The sequence below is a fragment of the Medicago truncatula genome, chromosome 8 (assembly GCF_003473485.1).
Source record: "Medicago truncatula cultivar Jemalong A17 chromosome 8, MtrunA17r5.0-ANR, whole genome shotgun sequence".
Taxonomy (NCBI): Eukaryota; Viridiplantae; Streptophyta; class Magnoliopsida; order Fabales; family Fabaceae; genus Medicago; species Medicago truncatula.
Window position 1 is genome coordinate 43677710 of NC_053049.1, and position 18693 is coordinate 43696402.

The 18693-nt window shown below is 32.7% G+C and overlaps 2 protein-coding genes and 1 pseudogene across 3 annotated transcripts; all 3 read left to right on the top strand.

Moving 5' to 3' along the window:
• Nucleotides 1–361: 361 nt before the first annotated feature.
• Nucleotides 362–986, top strand: LOC25501955 (histone H2AX-like; annotated as a pseudogene).
• A 3673-nt stretch (nucleotides 987–4659) lies between these two features.
• LOC11437509 (alternative NAD(P)H-ubiquinone oxidoreductase C1, chloroplastic/mitochondrial) lies at nucleotides 4660–10533 on the top strand. 2 transcript variants are annotated; one of them, XM_039829233.1, is made up of 12 exons: nucleotides 4660–4901; nucleotides 5010–5212; nucleotides 5312–5407; nucleotides 6373–6439; nucleotides 6522–6705; nucleotides 7066–7159; nucleotides 7258–7470; nucleotides 8347–8721; nucleotides 8827–8903; nucleotides 9091–9194; nucleotides 9293–9414; nucleotides 10325–10533. In XM_039829233.1, the coding sequence occupies exons 1-12, from the start codon at nucleotides 4853–4855 to the stop codon at nucleotides 10331–10333; spliced, it is 1593 nt and encodes a 530-aa protein (XP_039685167.1). In that variant the 5' UTR covers nucleotides 4660–4852; the 3' UTR covers nucleotides 10334–10533. The 2 variants fall into 2 exon arrangements, with proteins under 2 accessions (XP_039685167.1, XP_003630359.2); XM_003630311.4 differs by lacking the exon at nucleotides 10325–10533 and having other exon boundaries at nucleotides 9293–9715.
• A 1710-nt stretch (nucleotides 10534–12243) lies between these two features.
• Nucleotides 12244–18345, top strand: LOC11427064 (fatty acid amide hydrolase). The gene is made up of 20 exons (XM_003630312.4): nucleotides 12244–12661; nucleotides 13035–13144; nucleotides 13353–13413; nucleotides 13579–13766; nucleotides 13995–14124; nucleotides 14393–14470; nucleotides 14579–14726; nucleotides 14856–14968; nucleotides 15372–15447; nucleotides 15543–15614; nucleotides 15701–15752; nucleotides 15924–15995; nucleotides 16114–16194; nucleotides 16585–16685; nucleotides 16772–16864; nucleotides 17240–17308; nucleotides 17403–17467; nucleotides 17592–17653; nucleotides 17747–17842; nucleotides 18017–18345. The coding sequence occupies exons 1-20, from the start codon at nucleotides 12562–12564 to the stop codon at nucleotides 18077–18079; spliced, it is 1830 nt and encodes a 609-aa protein (XP_003630360.1). The 5' UTR covers nucleotides 12244–12561; the 3' UTR covers nucleotides 18080–18345.
• Nucleotides 18346–18693: the final 348 nt, after the last annotated feature.

Below are 18693 nucleotides of genomic sequence, written 5' to 3' on the forward strand. Positions count from 1 at the left end.
GAACAAACAAGCCTAGAAAAAAACAATTGATTGAATCCTTCACCATCTTCATTACAAAAAACTATAAAATCAAATTCAATTTTTTTAACTAATAATTTTTTTTTTATAAAAAATAACACTAGAAAATCAAATCCGAGTTGTACGTTTTTCTTCTTCATTCCAAAATCAAACTCAAAAAACCATAACACTGTAAACCTTTTTCTTCTTCTTTCTCTTAAAAAAAATGGATTACCGAGAATCATCATTTCTGTATTTGTTCCTCCTTCCTTCTTCTTTTCTCTATCTTTCTTTTTTTATTCATGATGATGATTATGAAATGAAGTAAAAAAGATATCTCTCTCTCTCTCTCTCTCTCTCTCTCTCTCTCTCTCTCGATCCGCTGTTGCTGCAGTTGTTGATTTGATAATGAACATATGCTATCAGAAAGAGTACTCTTTCTACCTATAACACAAATTTGTTGTTGCTTCTTCTTTTGTCTGTTTTAATTTTAATTCATGATGATGATGAAAGACAACTCAAACTCTTTCATCTTCTCTGCAAATTCAATTTCAACCAAGAAAGGTTCAATGGCTTGAGATGCAACTACAACAACCAAGAAAAGTGGAAGGGGCAAACCCGAAACCACCAAGTCCGTTTCCAGATCAAGCAAAGCTGATCTCCAGTTCCCCGTTGGCCGCATCGTTCGCTTCCTCAAAGCAGGTCGTTATTCTCAACGTGTTGGACATGTGATTATTGCTAATGGTGGTGATTGCCTAACATTCACCAGACTTTGTTACCTAAGAAGGTTTCTGGAAAGAAGGGAGAAATTGGATCCGTTAGTCAAGAATTTTAGGGTTTTTATGTGGTATTTGGTTTTTTAGATTTAGTAGATTCAGTTTTATTGTTATTTTGTTATGTTATCGTGTTCTTATTATGAGATTAGGTAGGATTAATGTTGGATGATGTATAGATCTTCATTCTGATTAATATGATATTAGATTTCGCCAGATTTTGTCTTCCACTTATGCATATTTCTATTGTTTGGTATTGTTAATAAAAAAAATGATGATGATGATGAAAGAAAGAAAAAAAGGGTTGAATTTGAATTGCTATTGTTGTTGGTTCATTGTTGTTGCTGTTGTTGTGGTTGATTTGTTGCTGATGTTTTCGTGGATGATGATTAGAGAATTAGAAGAAATTCTTTTTTTTTTTTTTTTAATTTAAGATAAGGAACTTAAAAATGACTGAATCTGGATTTTTGTCTGAGTTAATGGAAGATTGATGAAGATGAGAGAAAAAGATGAAGAAAAATGAAAAAAAATTAGGTGTTTGTGGTTCACGGTAAAATACAATAGATCCCACATGATCCAACAATCCTCTTTTAAAAAAAAAATCAAAGGGTTAAAATTAATTTTTTTACTAAGGTCCATGGTGGACCACCTTTAAACATGGTTCATCTTAAACATTTGATGTTAAAAACTAACGGAGATGACCAAAACGGTAAACGGCATAATATTTATGGGACCAAATTGAGACACTTTAAAGTTAGGGAACCAAAGTGAAAACAGAAAATAAGTTAAGGAACAAAAGGATGTATTAAGCCAAAAATAATTTATATTTGTATCATTTCAATATTATATTATTATTTTAAGATCTCTACCAATTAGTAAATAATGTCTATATTAAATATATTTTTCAACACACACGCACGCACGTGCTCTTTTTTCTCCTACAAATGATAATGTTATCAGTAGCACTATACTCACACCCTCTCTTGTCCCCATGTTACTAAGTGAAAATCTGTTTTTGTACAATAAACTAGTTAAGGAGTTTGGCCTCTCTGTTACAATTATACCGATTTCTGACGGAGATTCTCGTTCCAAGAATGCTCTGGAGTTGTGTAGTGGTCTTGCTTTGGATTGGAAATACACGAATCTCGAAGATGCTCGTTCCAAGAATCTTGTGGAGTATGGCAGTGGTTTGTGTAATGGACCTGCTTTGGATTAGGAATACATGGTCCCATCGACATAGATGATAATCATGGTCCTGCTCTGCACCGACATTCCAAGAAGTCAACTTTTTTAGCCGGAGATTCTTCTAAGAAGTCAACTATTTTTGCCAGAGATTCTTTCAAAAAGTCTCTCCCCAAAGATGCTTTGGATTGGCACGTGGTAAAGCAAGATTATTGATGCGGAGAAGATCGACTTTTCAAATCACATGCGAATATAGCAATTGCAATTGCTGCGACGGTTGCGGCGACGAGAACAACCGTTGCCGCAACCGCTGCATTAAACACAACACGACAGCAGTTGAAGCAACTACTGTTGTCGCGGATGCGGCGGCAACGGTTGTGTCAGCAGCATGGGTCGGCAAACGTGGTTGATAACAAGTTGAAAAGAATCAAAAGCATAGCAAAAAATATATTTTTTACAAAAGTGTCTTTTTACTTTTTGCATTCGCGTAACAGAAAATAAATTATATAATAGAATAAATGAAAACAAATGAGAGAAAAAATAAATAATTAACTTTGTTGATATTTCCGTTCTAGTTTTAAAGTAGTATAAATGATGTAATTTATAATATTTTTTTTCATAAAATAACATAACATTATTAAATCTTTTGTTCCCTAAAAAAAAGTTTACTAAATCTTTTGTGACTATTTATAAAAAATTAATTAATTAATTTGATAAAAAAATATAAACATAATTCACAAATGTAATAAGGGTTAAATGTAAGAATATCTTCGTAATACTATCATTTATAATATTTATTATCACATAACATACATGATTTAGAGAGGCTTATTTTATACATGAAGAATGAGAAAAACATGTAATCTTTAAAATATATAATTATGAATCATGCATGTAGTTGATGTTATTTTTTGTGATTGAAATACATAACTTCAAAAATTATATATTTTTTTTGGTGGTGTTCAAAAGTTATGTTTAATACATGAAGAATTAAGGCACGTATACATTGTAACCAAAAAAAGAGAGGCACATATTTGAAAGAAATATTAGTGGTGCGTGCATGTATAGTTTATAAATGAAATACATTAGTCCAAATTCATGTTTATTTGATGACTCCGAGAGAAAATTAATTATGTATGATTTATTTAATATTCATTTTTTTAATTTAAAGATTTATCTAATAAAATCTTGCACTGTTAGTCTAATAAAATTGTCTATACTTTATATAGTGTTTTACCTATTATCACGTACACGTACGTTGAGGAAGATTGAAAAATGTAACCGATCAATTTTTTATAAAATTGAGATGTATAAAGTATTCATTATGCAACATGAAGTCAAGTTAATGAGGATTTGTAACTTACACGGGAGTCTTAGATTTTTGGATAAAATAAGATAGGAGAAATTAAGGTTTTCTAAAGGTGTCACGTATGGACAATTCTAATTTACAAAGAGATATATAAATGGATGAACATCTCAAATTTTATCATATTTTTTAATGATAAATATCACTGGAGGATCAAAAGTAGGACAATTGATCTTCTCTTGTGACCGGAGAGTCCAGTGGAATCCTAGCCATTAAATAATAAATACATGTGATATTTGTTGAATTTGACATTAAATATCAAAATGAAGAGAAATAATATATTTAATGGTTTAGATTTAAACAGTAGAAAACTGGAAAAAGTTTTCAGAGGTGGAAATCTGCTCCCGCCATTGCAAACCTATCTTGTATTTTTATTCCAAACAAATATCATCATCTTTTTCTATGATGACAAGACAATTAATTTTAGCACCAAAGTCATCGGCAAATATGCCTAACAATCTAACAATGCCCTCCATGCACAAACATCAAACAATATAATATTAGTCGACAGAAAAAAATGTGAATATGGATCACTTAAATTTAGGTATCAAGGGAACTAAGTCATAGAATATATATAAATTATTTAATTAATGTCAAATTCAACGAATATTAACACAATGTAGAATAAAAATATTCGTTTAAAATACAAATAAAAATGGAAATTTTGTTGGAAAAACCTTCTATTGACCGTTTTCCAAGAGCGGATTGAACATCATATAAATTTATATCGTATGGATTTATAATGTTTGATTGTGAATAGAGATGTGAGATGAGAGTGGTAGGACAAAAAGAATTGATGTGCACCACCAAAACTCCATATTTATAGTGGTAAAGAAGATATTTGAGATAAGAGGATGAGGGCTAAATTGTAGAATTATGACAATAAATGGAAGGTAAAATAGTCATTTTAGACAATTAGGGTTTGGAATAAGGTTTGCACCTTATTCTCGATCCATTTTTCAGATTGCTCAACACTTGAAATGAATTGAACGAGTTGTATCTCCCCCGTTTAAAAAAATGATTGGATCGTATTATGTGTTAGGTTTAATGTGATTGAGAGTTACTATCCAATAATTCAAGGGGCTTTCTCTATCGTTTCATTATTTTTACACAATATCTTATTGGACTGATTATAAAGATAAAAAGTTAGAAGGAACAATCATACCATTAAAGTGTGTCGAAGAGTTTGTTAAGATCCCCCAACACAATGAGATATGACTTGGTATCAAGGTTCTTCCATCATACCAGTCAAGATGTTGATCTGATATCAACCATTAATTAACTTATTTGTTTTAAACTTATTCATGATGGTACTATTATTATAACTATAACAATAACAATAACAATAACACGAGGCAAGAAAAAACATTTGGATAGCAACTGTTGAGTCGGGAAGTGGCAGAAAGCGTGGAAGCAGAACAACCATACCAATCAAGTTACTTCATTTCTTCAATACTTTCCAATGTTCATTTCTCCAATACTACTTCGTCGATAAAATCCAAACCCTAACTTCATTCTCTATCTCTTCTTCACAATGTCACACATTGCTTTATCCGCATCACCCTCCCTCGTCGCTTTTCACCGTACGCGCTTTCTTTCTCTTCAATCAAATTATCACTATTTTTTCTTTTAACAATTATTTACTTTCAAATCCACACACTATCAGATTCACAATTTTTTTCATCTATTAGGTGGAGCTAAACAATGGAGCACGCTGTTCCCAAGCAATTGGAGAAGCAGTGGAACAAATCCATCCCTATTCGCTAACTCTAACCGAAAACGGTTACAGTTGCGGTTTTTCGCTTCGGGCAAAAATGGCGGCAATGGTGGTGTTGTAGATGAGATATCCGAAACCGTAAAGGCGCACGCTAATTTCGTGTGGCCTGACAACAAGGTTTTGAATCGTTCCATTTTTATTTTCGATATTGAATTCGTATAGATTTTGATAATTTGTTTGTAATTTTGTGTTTACTCTCTGATTAATCCCTTGCAGAAGCCTAGAGTGTGTATATTAGGTGGTGGATTTGGTGGTTTATACACTGCTTTAAGGTTGGAATCACTTGAGTGGTCTGAGGATAATAAACCGCAGGTAAGTGTTTTAACATTGAAATTTGATTCAGTTTTTTAAGCTTATGGAAGTTGATGCTAAATCCAATGATACGAGTGACTTAGGAGCATCTTCGTTGATGAAATCGTGTGTTAATAAGGAACATTCATCAATGCATGAAAAGGGAAAAAAGGAATCACATTAGTGCCTTTAACATCATGGAAATGATTATTTTGATGTATGTATATTGTATAGTGGAGCATTATGTGTGATTGTAAGAGATGAGAGGAACTGATTTTAAATTTTAATTTTAATCTTAATCATGGGCAGTGTTGTTAAATAGCAGCTATAGTGTAGCTGAATTTAGACAAACCGCTATTGTTTTGTGATACACTATTGAGTATGAAGTGTTGTCAAATAGCGGCTATAGTGGCACTATAGCCCAATTGCGTAGCAGGATTTTAACAATCTTCTATCTTCCTCTATCTGCGATTGACAACTCTAATCATAGGTCATAATTGCATGGCGAGGTATGGTTTAGAGATCTATTTGGATTGACTTATTTGAGATTATCTACGGATATAAGCATTTGTGAAACTGTTTGGGAGAATTTATGGAAACAACTTATGACATGTCCAAAAGCTGTTTTTAACTTATTTTTATAAGCTCTCCAGGAAAGCTTATGAAAACAACTTATAGCTTGTATGAAGACAGTTTAGCTTTATTTTATCTTTTATTATGGAAGTAGGTTATACATAAACACTTATATGATAAACACCTATGTTGTTAGGTGCTTGAGTTGTTTATCCAAAGACGGCCTAACTCACCCACATGATAAGCTTCCATGTATTTTGTTCTTTTGCAACTTGATTGCACAACTATCATTATGATACTATCTTCTTATACCCATTCACTGTGATGTGACTTAATTGTGTAGTTTTTCTGCATTTTTTGCTTCTCGGGGATGTTTTGAATACTAATAGAATTCCTTATTTGATATGGAACAGATTGCTCTTGTCGATCAGTCGGATCGATTTGTTTTCAAGCCAATGTTGTACGAGCTTCTATCTGGTGGTATGCAGTATTATATTTATGCGACATCTGCAGTTTTCTCTGATTCAAATACGATTAAGCAGATTTACATTATGGCATACAGAAGTGGATGAATGGGAAATAGCTCCTCGCTTCTCGGATTTGCTGGCCAACACTGGTGTGCAGTTTTTGAAAGACAGAGTAAAAGTTTTGCAGCCCTCTGATCATTTGGGCGTGAATGGATCCAACGCATCTACTCATGGAGGAACTGTTCATCTTGAAAGTGGCCTTCATATCGAATACGACTGGTACAAATTATGCACTGTTTAAGTCCCTCAGGGTATCCTGGCATCAATTATGTTTTATATTCTGCCTAAGATGATATGTTTTTCTCTGGCTTGGTGTTCTGCATATTGATCTAGGTGTGAAAAATGGGTTACCTTCAGTGACCACACTCTTAAGTTTATTCTTATTGTAATGATTAGAGTTTATGGGCAAGATGCCTATGTTGTAGTATTCTGAAATGTTTCTGTGTATCTAAAGTATCTGCTAAAGGAAAATGAACCCGTCTATTTTTTACTGGTAAATGAAGTGGACTGTCAGTGTATAGTGTATAGAATTGTATAGTTTCTATTAATTTGAACATTTTTCATTTCTTCGACAGCCAGGCTGGTTCTTGCATTGGGGGCTGAAGCTAAACTGGATGTTGTACCAGGAGCAACAGAATTCGCAATTCCTTTCTCAACTCTAGAGGATGCACGTGTAAGTGCAATGAAGGACGGGTCAATTATTTAATATCTCAGGACTAATATGCAAACTTTATATTTTTATTGATTTCACATGCCGGTGTCTTGTTGCAGAAAGTTAACAATAGATTAACAATATTAGAGAGAAAGACCTTTGGTAAGGACTACCAAATTAGTGTGGCTATTGTTGGTTGTGGCTACTCTGGGGTTGAATTAGCTGCAACAGTAGCAGAGCGATTACAAAATAGAGGAATTGTGAGAGCAATTAATGTTGATACAATGATCTGCCCAACTGCCCCACCTGGCAATAGGGAAGCCGCACTGAAAGTAAGTGGTTTAGAGTTTAAATTTAATGCTTTCTGGAACTTGAATATCTATTTTGTACAGCCCTGGCCAAGTAGGTGATGGTCCACAATGTTGCTTTGCACTTCTCTCCATGGCAAGGCAGTGAGATATACCGCTCTAAAAAAAATCTTTTATACAAATTCATGTTGATAAAATGTGATTGAGTGAAGTCAGATATTTAGAGGCCAAAGGTTTATGTTTGAAGATGTTAAATAACATAAAAATTTAAATGTTCTAATGACTCTAAACCTAAAAACTAAGTGCTCAAGTTTACAATGTGATTATTTGTTGTTTGGATTGAAGAAATGTAAGTATGTATTATGTAACCCAATTATATATGTCAAGACGAGTTGATCCTTGCTTAAGATTAATGATGCCTAAGAAAACATATATAGTCCTCTTAGAAAGACTTGATAATTTATTTGAGCAATTACTCTGTAAGTTCCTGTATTTTTATAAACACTACTTTAACCTACTCATAAAAATTATTTGGAAGGAATTAATTCTGAGAAGTTTGAATACATAATTTCCTTATACATAATAATTCATATTCTCTAACAAACACATTTCAAATTGATCTGCGAATAACTTAAGCCTAAATTATATAAGCATTAGCCATGATTGAATGCTACATCAGTGCCCCAGGATGAAATTGAAATACCAAATGCTATTTTAACCCTCGCTTATAATCCTGGTTTTGTTGTTAAAGCTTCTCCAGCATGCAATTATCCCTTTTCTTAAACTACGGCAGCAGTAGTATTTTATTACCATTAATTTTAAGTCCTTAAATTTCATTACCAATATTATTGTAAGAAATTTTATAATATCTGAAGGGAAACATTATGCTGTGGATGTTAGGTTCTTTCATCCAGGAAGGTTGAACTTTTATTGGGTTATTTTGTCAACTGTATTCGGAAGGCCAGTGAATCCGAGTCTTCAAATACCCCAAAAGGGCTTGATTTTGAAAAGTATATATTGGAGCTACAACCTGCTGAAAGAGGAATGCAGAGTAAAATCATTGAAGCAGATCTGGTATTGTGGACTGTTGGATCCAAACCTCCTCTTCCTCATCTGGAATATTCAGATGTACCATTTGTTATTCCACTTAATGCCAGGGGACAGGCGGAAACAGATGAAACTCTTCGTGTTAAGGGTCACCCACGGATATTTTCTCTTGGCGACTCTTCGGCATTAAGGGATTCAAATGGAAGGATCCTTCCAGCCACTGCACAGGTGTGATTTTATTGACATCGTATCTAATCTTATAGTACTAGGAAATGTATATATTTTGAGCGTACCATCATCTTTATTTGACAACTGTTTTCCTTTACTTTGTAGGTTGCATTTCAACAAGCAGACTTTACTGGTTGGAATCTCTGGGCTGCAATCAATGGGCGTCCGCTTTTGCCATTTAGGTATTGTTGCATTTAGAAGTTTTTATTTGCTGATAAAAGGGGAAAAAGCCAATCTGGTCCTATAAAAGTCCCATCATACCGATCTTCGGGGAAGTATCAGACTCAGAAGTTTGTTATTTGCTAATAAATTTGTTTAATTGTTTTGTAATGTACACCTAACACTATTCATTCTTAATCTGGGTGCTAGGTTTCAAAACCTAGGTGAGATGATGACTTTGGGAAGAAATGATGCTGCAATTTCTCCGAGTTTTGTTGACGGGTTAACTTTAGAAGGCCCTGTTGGCCATGCTGGTATGTTGGTCTTACATGCCATTCTTTATTATGCTGGAAACCCTATTAAAGACATTAATAAGAAGAAAAATAAGCTTGAGGTTTTTCTGTTTTTACAGCTAGGAAGATAGCTTATTTGATGAGGTTACCAACAGATGAACATAGACTTAAAGTGGGGATCAGCTGGTTTACAAAATCTGCTATTGATTCAGTGTCATTGCTACAGAGTACCTTATCCAAGGTCCTTTCAGGCTCCACATCTCGTTCAGATTAATGTATATATAGAATGGCTTAGCATTTTTATGTAGAGACTAAAGCATATTAGCATTTAAATGTTATGGCCTTGTTCTTGGCATCACAAATGACTGTGCAAGATGGGTATCATTGATCCAACTTTATAAGTATGAGATCCAGTGCACCAGTTATTCAATTTAAGTTTTAGCCTCATTTATGGCTATCAATTTTTATGATAGTTTTAAGAACATATTGTATCACTGGCTTTTCTAGGATCAAATATCTGGTAATATATGGAGCCCTGCCAATAACGACTCTCAACTTAGGAAGAAAGTTAATGTCTTTATCTGTGTCGTCCTTAGTCAATAGACAGCTTAACAATATTCTTTATCTCTAATTATGTACCGAGTCGTTGTTTTATCAACCAACTTTTCCTAAATTTTAATTTTAAGTAAAAATGTAAAAATATTGTTAAGATTAAAACATTCTAGTTTCTGCCATTTTATGCTGGGCTTTATGGTCTACTTTGTTGTATGACTCCATTATGGTGCAGTTCCTCAAAGGAGTTCATTGATTCTCAATGCTTAGTAACTCACGCTTTTATTTCCATCTATAGCTGAGCTGAGAACTAACCAAACACTTGGTTCTTGGTAGTTATAATATTTAGTTGATATTATTGTGACATGGTTATAAAAGTAATTATTGGTCCATTACACAACTGGTTATGAGCTTTGAGCGGATTTTGCCTTTTAAATAGAAGAAAGGTTTTAATTTGAATAGTTTGCGTACTATAAAAATATAAATCATGCATGCCTGCATACCATAAGCCTTGTCTTGAAGGAAAGTGTATAATTTTTTTTCAGGGGAAACCTACACAAGTCTAGGTCATCCCTAATTTGCCTAATTTTGCCTTACAGGTTTGCTGAGGAAGTTAACACGATCACATGCTTACGAAACTAGAAAGATCCAAAGCAATGCAACTTATACGAATTAAGAAGGTTTATAAATGCAGCCGCAGAAATATAAAAGCAATACAATTAATTAATAGCACTATATCAAGACACATTGCTACTTTTAAAAAAAGGACACATTGCTTCTTCTAAGTTAAGACGGTCACTTTCGAAGATCCAATACTGGTAGTGATATCTTCTCACTTTCCGTTGATTTAACACCATTTTTATAGTTTTCAATCTGTGAGCACAATTAAGTTTTCACTCTCATTTGATCAAATTTTTAAAGTCATTACTTTTCAATTTCTCGCGCGTCCTGTTCAGATTTTAAAATCTGAAATGTTTCAACGTGTTTTTGAGATTTTTATAGGGTGTTTATGTTGTTGGATTATATAATTCAAACTGCATAGGACACGCGAGAAATCAATAAAGTGAGTCAATTGAATTAAGATTTGTGGACGTTACACCATTAATTTCATCATTAATATGCGGTGCTTATAAAAATTGAGGAAGGGGTACTACTATTTTCCATGGCCCATCCTGATGGCTTCCACCACGCTTTTCATTTTCCTTACCAGATTATTATTATCATCATTATATTTCCAACTGTCATATCTTATCTTTTCCTTAACGTTCGTTATACATTACATCAGTATATGAATGAATACTCTACATGCGTTGTACACTTGCTTGCGAGAGATGCCAATCAAAGCAAAGCATAATATCGCATCATAAACTTATTTTTGATCATTTTAATCACTTCTAAAGTGATGAATAACCTGAAATTTGGCACACACTTGCTAAAGCGAAATTGAGCAGAAGGAATATACTGTAATAATTTTGAAATTAAAATAGGCTTTTTTTACAAATAAAAATACACACATGCATGCATTGGTCTGAAGCTATTACCTAATAAGATGATTTACTTCCATTCTACTTGACTGGTTTGGTATAACTACTGCAGACTAAGTGGCAGCTTGTGATGTTCCTTAAAGCAAACAAATACATATTGACCTGGTAAAATTTCTCTCCTAACCACAACGCTTGCATGCTTTATGTAAATAATCTTACCAAAACCATTAGCTCTGATATAACATTCAAAAACTTTTGTTTCTACAATTTCTTAGCCATACATTGACTTTGTCCATCACCATCTTATTAAATTCAAGCATAAAGGACAAAGTAAAGGTCATTTTTCGATATTAAGATACCAATTTCACAAATTAATTATCCATAGGCCCTGCCCTACTAACATTTTCCCCCTCAAATAAATAAAAAAAGTTAACATTTTCTTTTGCTTCATTTGCACGACTTGGAGATGGTCCCAATAAAACCTTTCATTAATTTAAAACTCTTAGAAAGAGTTATGACAAAGCATTAAATGGCCGAAATTTTTAGGACTACAAAACATTAATAATATAATTTACTATGGATCTGGTTTATTATAGTGAACCCCAGAAACATCATCTACAGTAACAACTTTTTTGCAATGGACCACTAAAAATTTAATGCTGCAAATTAAACTCTACGTAATTGATCTTTATGCAATGACCTGGTTTGGAAAAATATATCTGTCTTAATTAATAAAAATGTCACTTAAAGTTAAAAAAAGAAATTAAGCGATTAAAAAAAAGTTTTCGGTATTTTCTATACAAAATATTAAAATCAAGCGATAAAATGAAAATTAAGTAATATCTTTCTAGTAAAATCTAAAATAAAAAACAATTGTTATTACTTCAAATCAAGCAAATCTTAGAAGTACATACATATACATGTTTAGAAACAAACGAACCTCGTGGTTGTGGGGACTATAGTTTCAGAAAGTACTATAAAAATGAGCTGGCTAAATTTTCAGCTTTCAGACAAAAACAACAGTGCTTCAAAAGAACTTAAAAAACATTTTGGAATATATATATATATTAAGCAGGAATAAGAATAGGTGGAGGAATATAATGTTCAGTCCTTAGTTTTTTTTGCATGCAAATTTCTCACTGTTATAGTGAAAATGACATGTTTTCTAGTAGTTATCATGCCAAATCCAAATCATCAATATCAAAACTAAGAATATATATATATGTACGTTAAATTAATGTTTTGATCCTCTTGCCATCACCGCCTACCCTTCTTCCTATAATATGAAATATTTTTGTTGACATTTCCATTTTTCTTTCCATCTTCTAAAGAGTAACAACTTCTTTAGACTGATGGGTTTGTTCAAAAGTAAACGTGTGGTTTACAAGCCAGTGAAGGATGTCAATTTAGGCCCTGATAGTACTGAATTCTATCTCCAAGCCAATGTTAAAGGTTCATAATCCATTGTTTTTATTATTACCATTTCTTAGTTCTTACAGTTTTTTTTTTTTTTTATAAAAAAATATTGATTTGAGTATGACATGAAAGTATGGTATGGTTTCTTTTATAGAAAGTTTGTTATCATTTTTTCACTTAATTATGTTACTTTACAACTCTGTATCCACCAGATGCAGAGGAATTTCAGTATTGAATATGTTAGTTAGTTAGTTAGTTAGTTAGCTTAGAATGAGATATAAATATTCTCCAGATTTCAATTACAACGTAAAGTTTCGAATTTAATTTTTATTTCAAAACCATTGATTGTAAGTAAATTTTAATGTTTTACTTACAACCATGATCATGGTATGATTCATTTGAATTATAGCTCCACGCATGACTGGAATTTTGGTGAAGATTGTCGCTTGGCTCTTGGAGTGTCGAATAATTGGAGCTTTTCTATTGTATATATTGAAGGGAAATAATCTTATTCATAAGGTATGCTCTTGTTCTATAGTCACTTGCATTCTATTTTCATGAAATTGTGTTCTGATTCAAGAACAAATTTTCACCTTGCTTTCGCACTTCCCATATGTTTCTACAACAACTTTTTGGACTTTGAGAGACTAATCATATATGTAGACAGCTTAAATAGCATTTTCCTTTTCCAAATTCTGAGCAAATGTTTTTTTATCTGCATCTGCAGTATATTACAAATGCAGATATAGAAGAGCCACCTCTTTATGTTCCATTACATCATTTTGAAGGTTTGTTATTTTCAACTAGTAGGAAATTCACTGCAAAATATTGTGAATATGGATATTATTTTTCTTGCAGGATACTTGCAATAATCATAGATTTCATTTTGTGTTGAATGTGTCTATGATATTTGAATAATTTAGTGTATTACTGATTTAAAATTAATCTAGCAGACCACAAAGAACAAGAAGTGAAATCCTTGGATTTGGCTTTGACTCCACCAGACAAAGTTCAAGTTGCAATAGATTGCTTACCTACAACTTTACAAAGACCAATTAATGGAACAAAGCCTTCATTTAATCGGTGGACCATAATGGACTATTTCAGAGCTTACAGCTCAGGAGATATAACACCACACATGGTATTGCTCTTTCACCTTCTTAGATATTTTTTCATCAAGTCCTAATCCTACCATTATTGTGTTAATTCTTAGTCATTGACTTTTTCAGAAAAACTTTGTCATTAAAACAAGTTTGCAAAACATTGATATTTTATTGTTCGAAGTTTTACATTGAATAAATATGCTTTCGTAAATTCATTTTATCTTCGGTAATTATTTATACATCAGAATTCTTCTTTGTTTGAACAGGTTGCAGAAAGATTTATAGCTGCTGTTGATGAATCCTCAAAACCTACACTTCAAATGGGATTCTTCATTAACTACAATGTTGAAGATATACTTAGGCAAGCAAATGAATCAACTCTTCGGTATCAGAAAGGTACTTTATAGTATCAATTCAAATGGCAATTCAAAATGAAAAGACCTCTCTTGCAAAACCATAGATCTTTCGGTTGATAATTAATGTTATCTAATAGTGTTGTTGAAACTCGTATATATGAATTGTTTTCATATGCTATTGGAATCCATAAGATGTTGTATTCAACTTACTCAAAGTTCCAACATATATTTCATATGTTGATGTGTGGTGATTGTGCATTCAACCCTCTCGAGTTCTGATACTAATTTAGTGCATGTTGTTTTTTTAGGAGAACCTATATCTGTGCTGGATGGAGTTCCTGTTGCTATCAAGGATGAAATAGATTGTTTGCCATATCCTACTACAGGTAGTGCAAGGTGTTACTAGCCACTAGCCAGTGATGTATTTGAAATTTGAAATGTTTTAGCTTCTGATTTCATTATTGACTTGCGCGTCTTTAAATGGTATCCTCTAGGTGGTACAAAGTGGCTGCACAAACAAAGGCCTTGTACAGATGATGCTTGTTGTATTAAGCGTTTAAGATTATGCGGTGCTGTACTTGTTGGAAAGACTAATATGCATGAACTTGGAGCTGGAACTAGCGGTATAAATCCGCATTATGGGTAAGAAACCATGTTTTATACTAGTATTCACATTTTGTTACATTTTTTGTGCTTTCTGAGCTATATATTAATGAATTTGTATTGAATCAGTTGATGACAAGAGCTTGGTTGTTTATTTACACTCCACAGGGCTACAAGAAATCCACATAATGCCAGTAGGATTGCAGGAGGTTCTTCTAGTGGATCTGCTGCGGTGGTGTCGGCAGGGTTGTGTCCTGTTGCACTTGGTGTTGATGGGGGAGGTACTTCATTTATATTTGTAGATGAAAAAGATAAGCTAACTACTCGTCATTCATTATTTTTTATAAGCATTTCACTTTTGAGTTTAATGTTGATACACTCTCAGTATAAAAAAAATAAATTATATTGCCAATAAATCACAACCAAACATATATATGTATGACTTTAGAAGTAGTTATGATTAAAGTCAAACATTTTTAATGATATGGTGATTACGATTGACTGTTAGTGTAAAAAATATTTACCCGGACAGTTTATATGAATCCAACCCTTTATTTTCTAACCAAAGTGATACGAAATTACCAAATATGTTCATATCATAGGTGCATGAAATTTTAGTCTGCAATATACATATCAACAACAAAAGTTAGTGAAGTAATATTTTCTTTGCATATATCTGTCCAGGCTCTGTGAGGATGCCTGCAGCACTTTGTGGTATAGTTGGTCTGAAACCGACTTTCAGTCGTATACCTCATTCTGGGTGAGTATTCAATCACCTTTCATCATGCTGATATATACTTTTGGAATATTGTAATTTGTAATGATTTTAGAAGAATGATATTTTGTTACATTCAGAGTTATTCCTCTAAACTGGACAGTTGGTATGGTGGGAATACTAGCAGGCACTGTTGAGGATTCACTCATCACGTTAGTAGTTATCCTTTCTGTGCTATTTTTTCTTCAAGTAAACTTTAACATTGGCTTTACAGATTTTAATATTTCAATATTTACAGTTATGCAGCAATCAGCGGCGAAATTCCATCGCGTCAGCCCTCTAGTATACCTGTAAGATCTTGTTCTTTCGAAATTTCAAGTGATTTTGACAACTTATTCAATTTCACAAATGACTTCTTTATTTCAAACACCTTACTGCTTGTAAAGTTCAATAAACCGTTCTGAATTTAACCTCCTCCTTATCTCTTTAAACTAATGAAAATGTTTTGAGCAATATCTTAGGCCAAGATAAATCTTCCACTGCTGCCCCTAACAAAGTCAATATCAAAAATCAAGTTGGCAAAGTATGGCAAGGTCAGAAATACATTTTTATGCATTGAATATATTGATTGGTTATTTATTCATATATATTGGAAAAAGTAAGTTGTCCTAACTTCAGTTATGTCATTTAACCACTAATTTCATCAACTAGTGGTTTGATGATTGCAGTGATGATGTCAGAATATGCTGTTCCGGTGCTCTGAACAAGCTCCAGGGTCATTATGGTTGGAAGGTACTGGAAAATATAACTCAAAAACATCTTCAGAATGTTGTCATAATTATCATGCTTGTTTTTATTGACTTATTTGAGCTTGCATAATCACGTGTGAGAATATTCGGATGAACCTATGGAAGTAGCTTACGACATGTCTGTTAGCTGTTTTCAGCTTATTTCCATAAGCTTTTCATGATAGCTTACGAAAACAACTTATAGTTTAGATGAAAACAAATCGACTTTATTTTATACTTTGTTATAGAAATAGCTTACATGATAAGTGCTTAATTCAACTGTTGATGTGAATTTAGAAAAATTTCAGAAAAGAGCTTCTAATAAAACCAATGAACCTTTCATCGAGTAATTCGATTACTTACTAACCTGCCAATTTTTGTTTAAATACACAAGATTGTAGATGTCACTATACCAGAAATAGAAGTGATGCGCCTGGCACATTATTCAACTATTGGATCAGAGTGTAACACTTCACTTGATTATTTTCAAGATAAGTAAGACATTTTAAACCCTTGAGTTTATTCCTTATTTTCCTCTTGGGGAGTTATAATTACTGACATTACTAAAATTACCATTGAAGAAATTTAGCAGACTTTGGATGGGATGCAAGGGTAGCCCTTAAAATCTATGGTTCATTCAGCAGCATGGAGTATATTAAAGCTCAGAAAATTAGGTATACATGACAAAATTTTCTTATTAAATGACGTGAAAAATTAGACCAAGGAGTTCAGAAAATTTATGTTAAATTCAATAACATGAATCAAGAGTAAAAGAAAACAGTGATAAAGTTTTCTCACCTACTAGACAATTTTAAACCTGCACTCTTCCCTTTACTCAATATTCTATACCTACAGACACACATACAAAATGTATAAAGTGAAAGGACTAGTTCAGATGAGTTATTACTTAATATTAACTATCACATCTTATATGAAAGATAGAGATTAAAAAACATAAATTTGTTTTTAATTAATCATGTGACTTTAGGTTTTTCTTTTATTATTAAACCTTAATAATCGACTCATGGTTATATGTTTTATGAACACAGGAATCGCCAATTGCAGTTTCACAAGAAAATATTTTCCGAGGCTGATATCATTGTGTCACCGACAACAGGGTTTGTCCCATTTTCTCAAACTTACCATAATACCTATATTTTTAACATGTAGCAATCTTTTTCATGGGTAACATATGCCTAATACATATTACAGTGTGACTGCATACCCAATTCAAGATGATGCACTGAAGACTGGTGAACTTGACTATGTCAATGGAGGTATATAGATTCAGTTTAACTGGTATTGATGCCATATTTATTGTGAGAGTGCCCTAAGCTGTGCATGCTACATATAAAGATGTTGGTAACATAAAATCTGATTTTTTTGTCGCCATTAATTCAGCTGCACTTATTCGGTATTCCATAGCAGGAAACTTCCTGGGACTTCCTGCTGTCACTGTTCCGGTATATTCTTCTTTGACAGTTATATTTGTCACATTACACCTTAATTGTAATCATTTTTTAGAGAACTCAGCTTTATCATCCTTTATCACACAGGTTGGCTATGATAAATTAGGTTTACCCATTGGTCTTCAGTTTATAGGAAGGCCTTGGGCTGAGGCAACATTGATCCACTTGGCATTTGCAATGCAGGTAAATGAATAGTGAATAACTTGCTTTGTAAGATAATAAAATATAGTATATGTGACTAGTAAAATTTTTATTGAGTGGTGGTGATCCACACTCAAGAAAATGAAGTTTTTGTATGAATCTGTTTTGTACCTAATTTGAGTGAGTACTAACATTATGGTGTTGTTATGATCTCAGACCATATGCTTGTCAGAATACAGAAAGCCAGCAATTTTTTATGATCTGCTCAGAACAAATTAAATAGATTCTTAAATCATTGGGGTATATTCAGAAGGAAGGGGGACACAAGCAGTGACAGGTCTATTCAATCAAAGCCAAAAGAAGCGTTATGTTGTCTTATTTGATCTATTGGAGAAATTTTATGTCCCATCTATTCAGTTTCACTAGAATGAACTCTGTTAGAATATTTCTTTAATGGGAGTTAGAACTTAAAGATTGAAAACGAAACATTTGCTTAACGAATACAAGTCTCTTACCACTTGAACCAATCCAATGTTGGTTTGTTAGACAATTTATTTGAACAAATAAAATAATAGAAGATAAAAATAGAACATAACATGTCCATTTAAAGTCTTTGACTTTCTGATAATCTTTTATAACATGATTTTTTTTGGTACAAACATGAAAATATTTATTTTACATAATATTTAATTTGTAAATCATTAATAGAAGTGGAGTTCGATATGTTACTGGAATTCAAATTATGTACATAAATACCACAAAAAATATGGATATGGATTGTGTGCATTCACAACCCTGTGACGGCACGTAGTCAACCACATCTTAATTGTTTGATCAAGATCGAATAACCTAGATTTTAGGTTCAATATTTTCATGTGGTTGACTGCGTGCAA

What these genes read in the sequence shown, in the direction of transcription:
- LOC11437509 (XM_003630311.4), top strand. Translation starts at nt 4,853, where the DNA reads ATGTCACACATTGCTTTATCCGCATCACCCTCCCTCGTCGCTTTTCAC. An exon ending in CTGAGGATAATAAACCGCAG is followed by an intron (nt 5,408 to 6,372) that starts GTAAGTGTTTTA and finishes GATATGGAACAG; the next exon opens with ATTGCTCTTGTCGATCAGTC. An exon ending in TCCTTCCAGCCACTGCACAG is followed by an intron (nt 8,722 to 8,826) that starts GTGTGATTTTAT and finishes TTTACTTTGTAG; the next exon opens with GTTGCATTTCAACAAGCAGA.
- LOC11427064 (XM_003630312.4), top strand. Translation starts at nt 12,562, where the DNA reads ATGGGTTTGTTCAAAAGTAAACGTGTGGTTTACAAGCCAGTGAAGGAT. An exon ending in TCCATTACATCATTTTGAAG is followed by an intron (nt 13,414 to 13,578) that starts GTTTGTTATTTT and finishes TTAATCTAGCAG; the next exon opens with ACCACAAAGAACAAGAAGTG. An exon ending in GAGATATAACACCACACATG is followed by an intron (nt 13,767 to 13,994) that starts GTATTGCTCTTT and finishes TTGTTTGAACAG; the next exon opens with GTTGCAGAAAGATTTATAGC.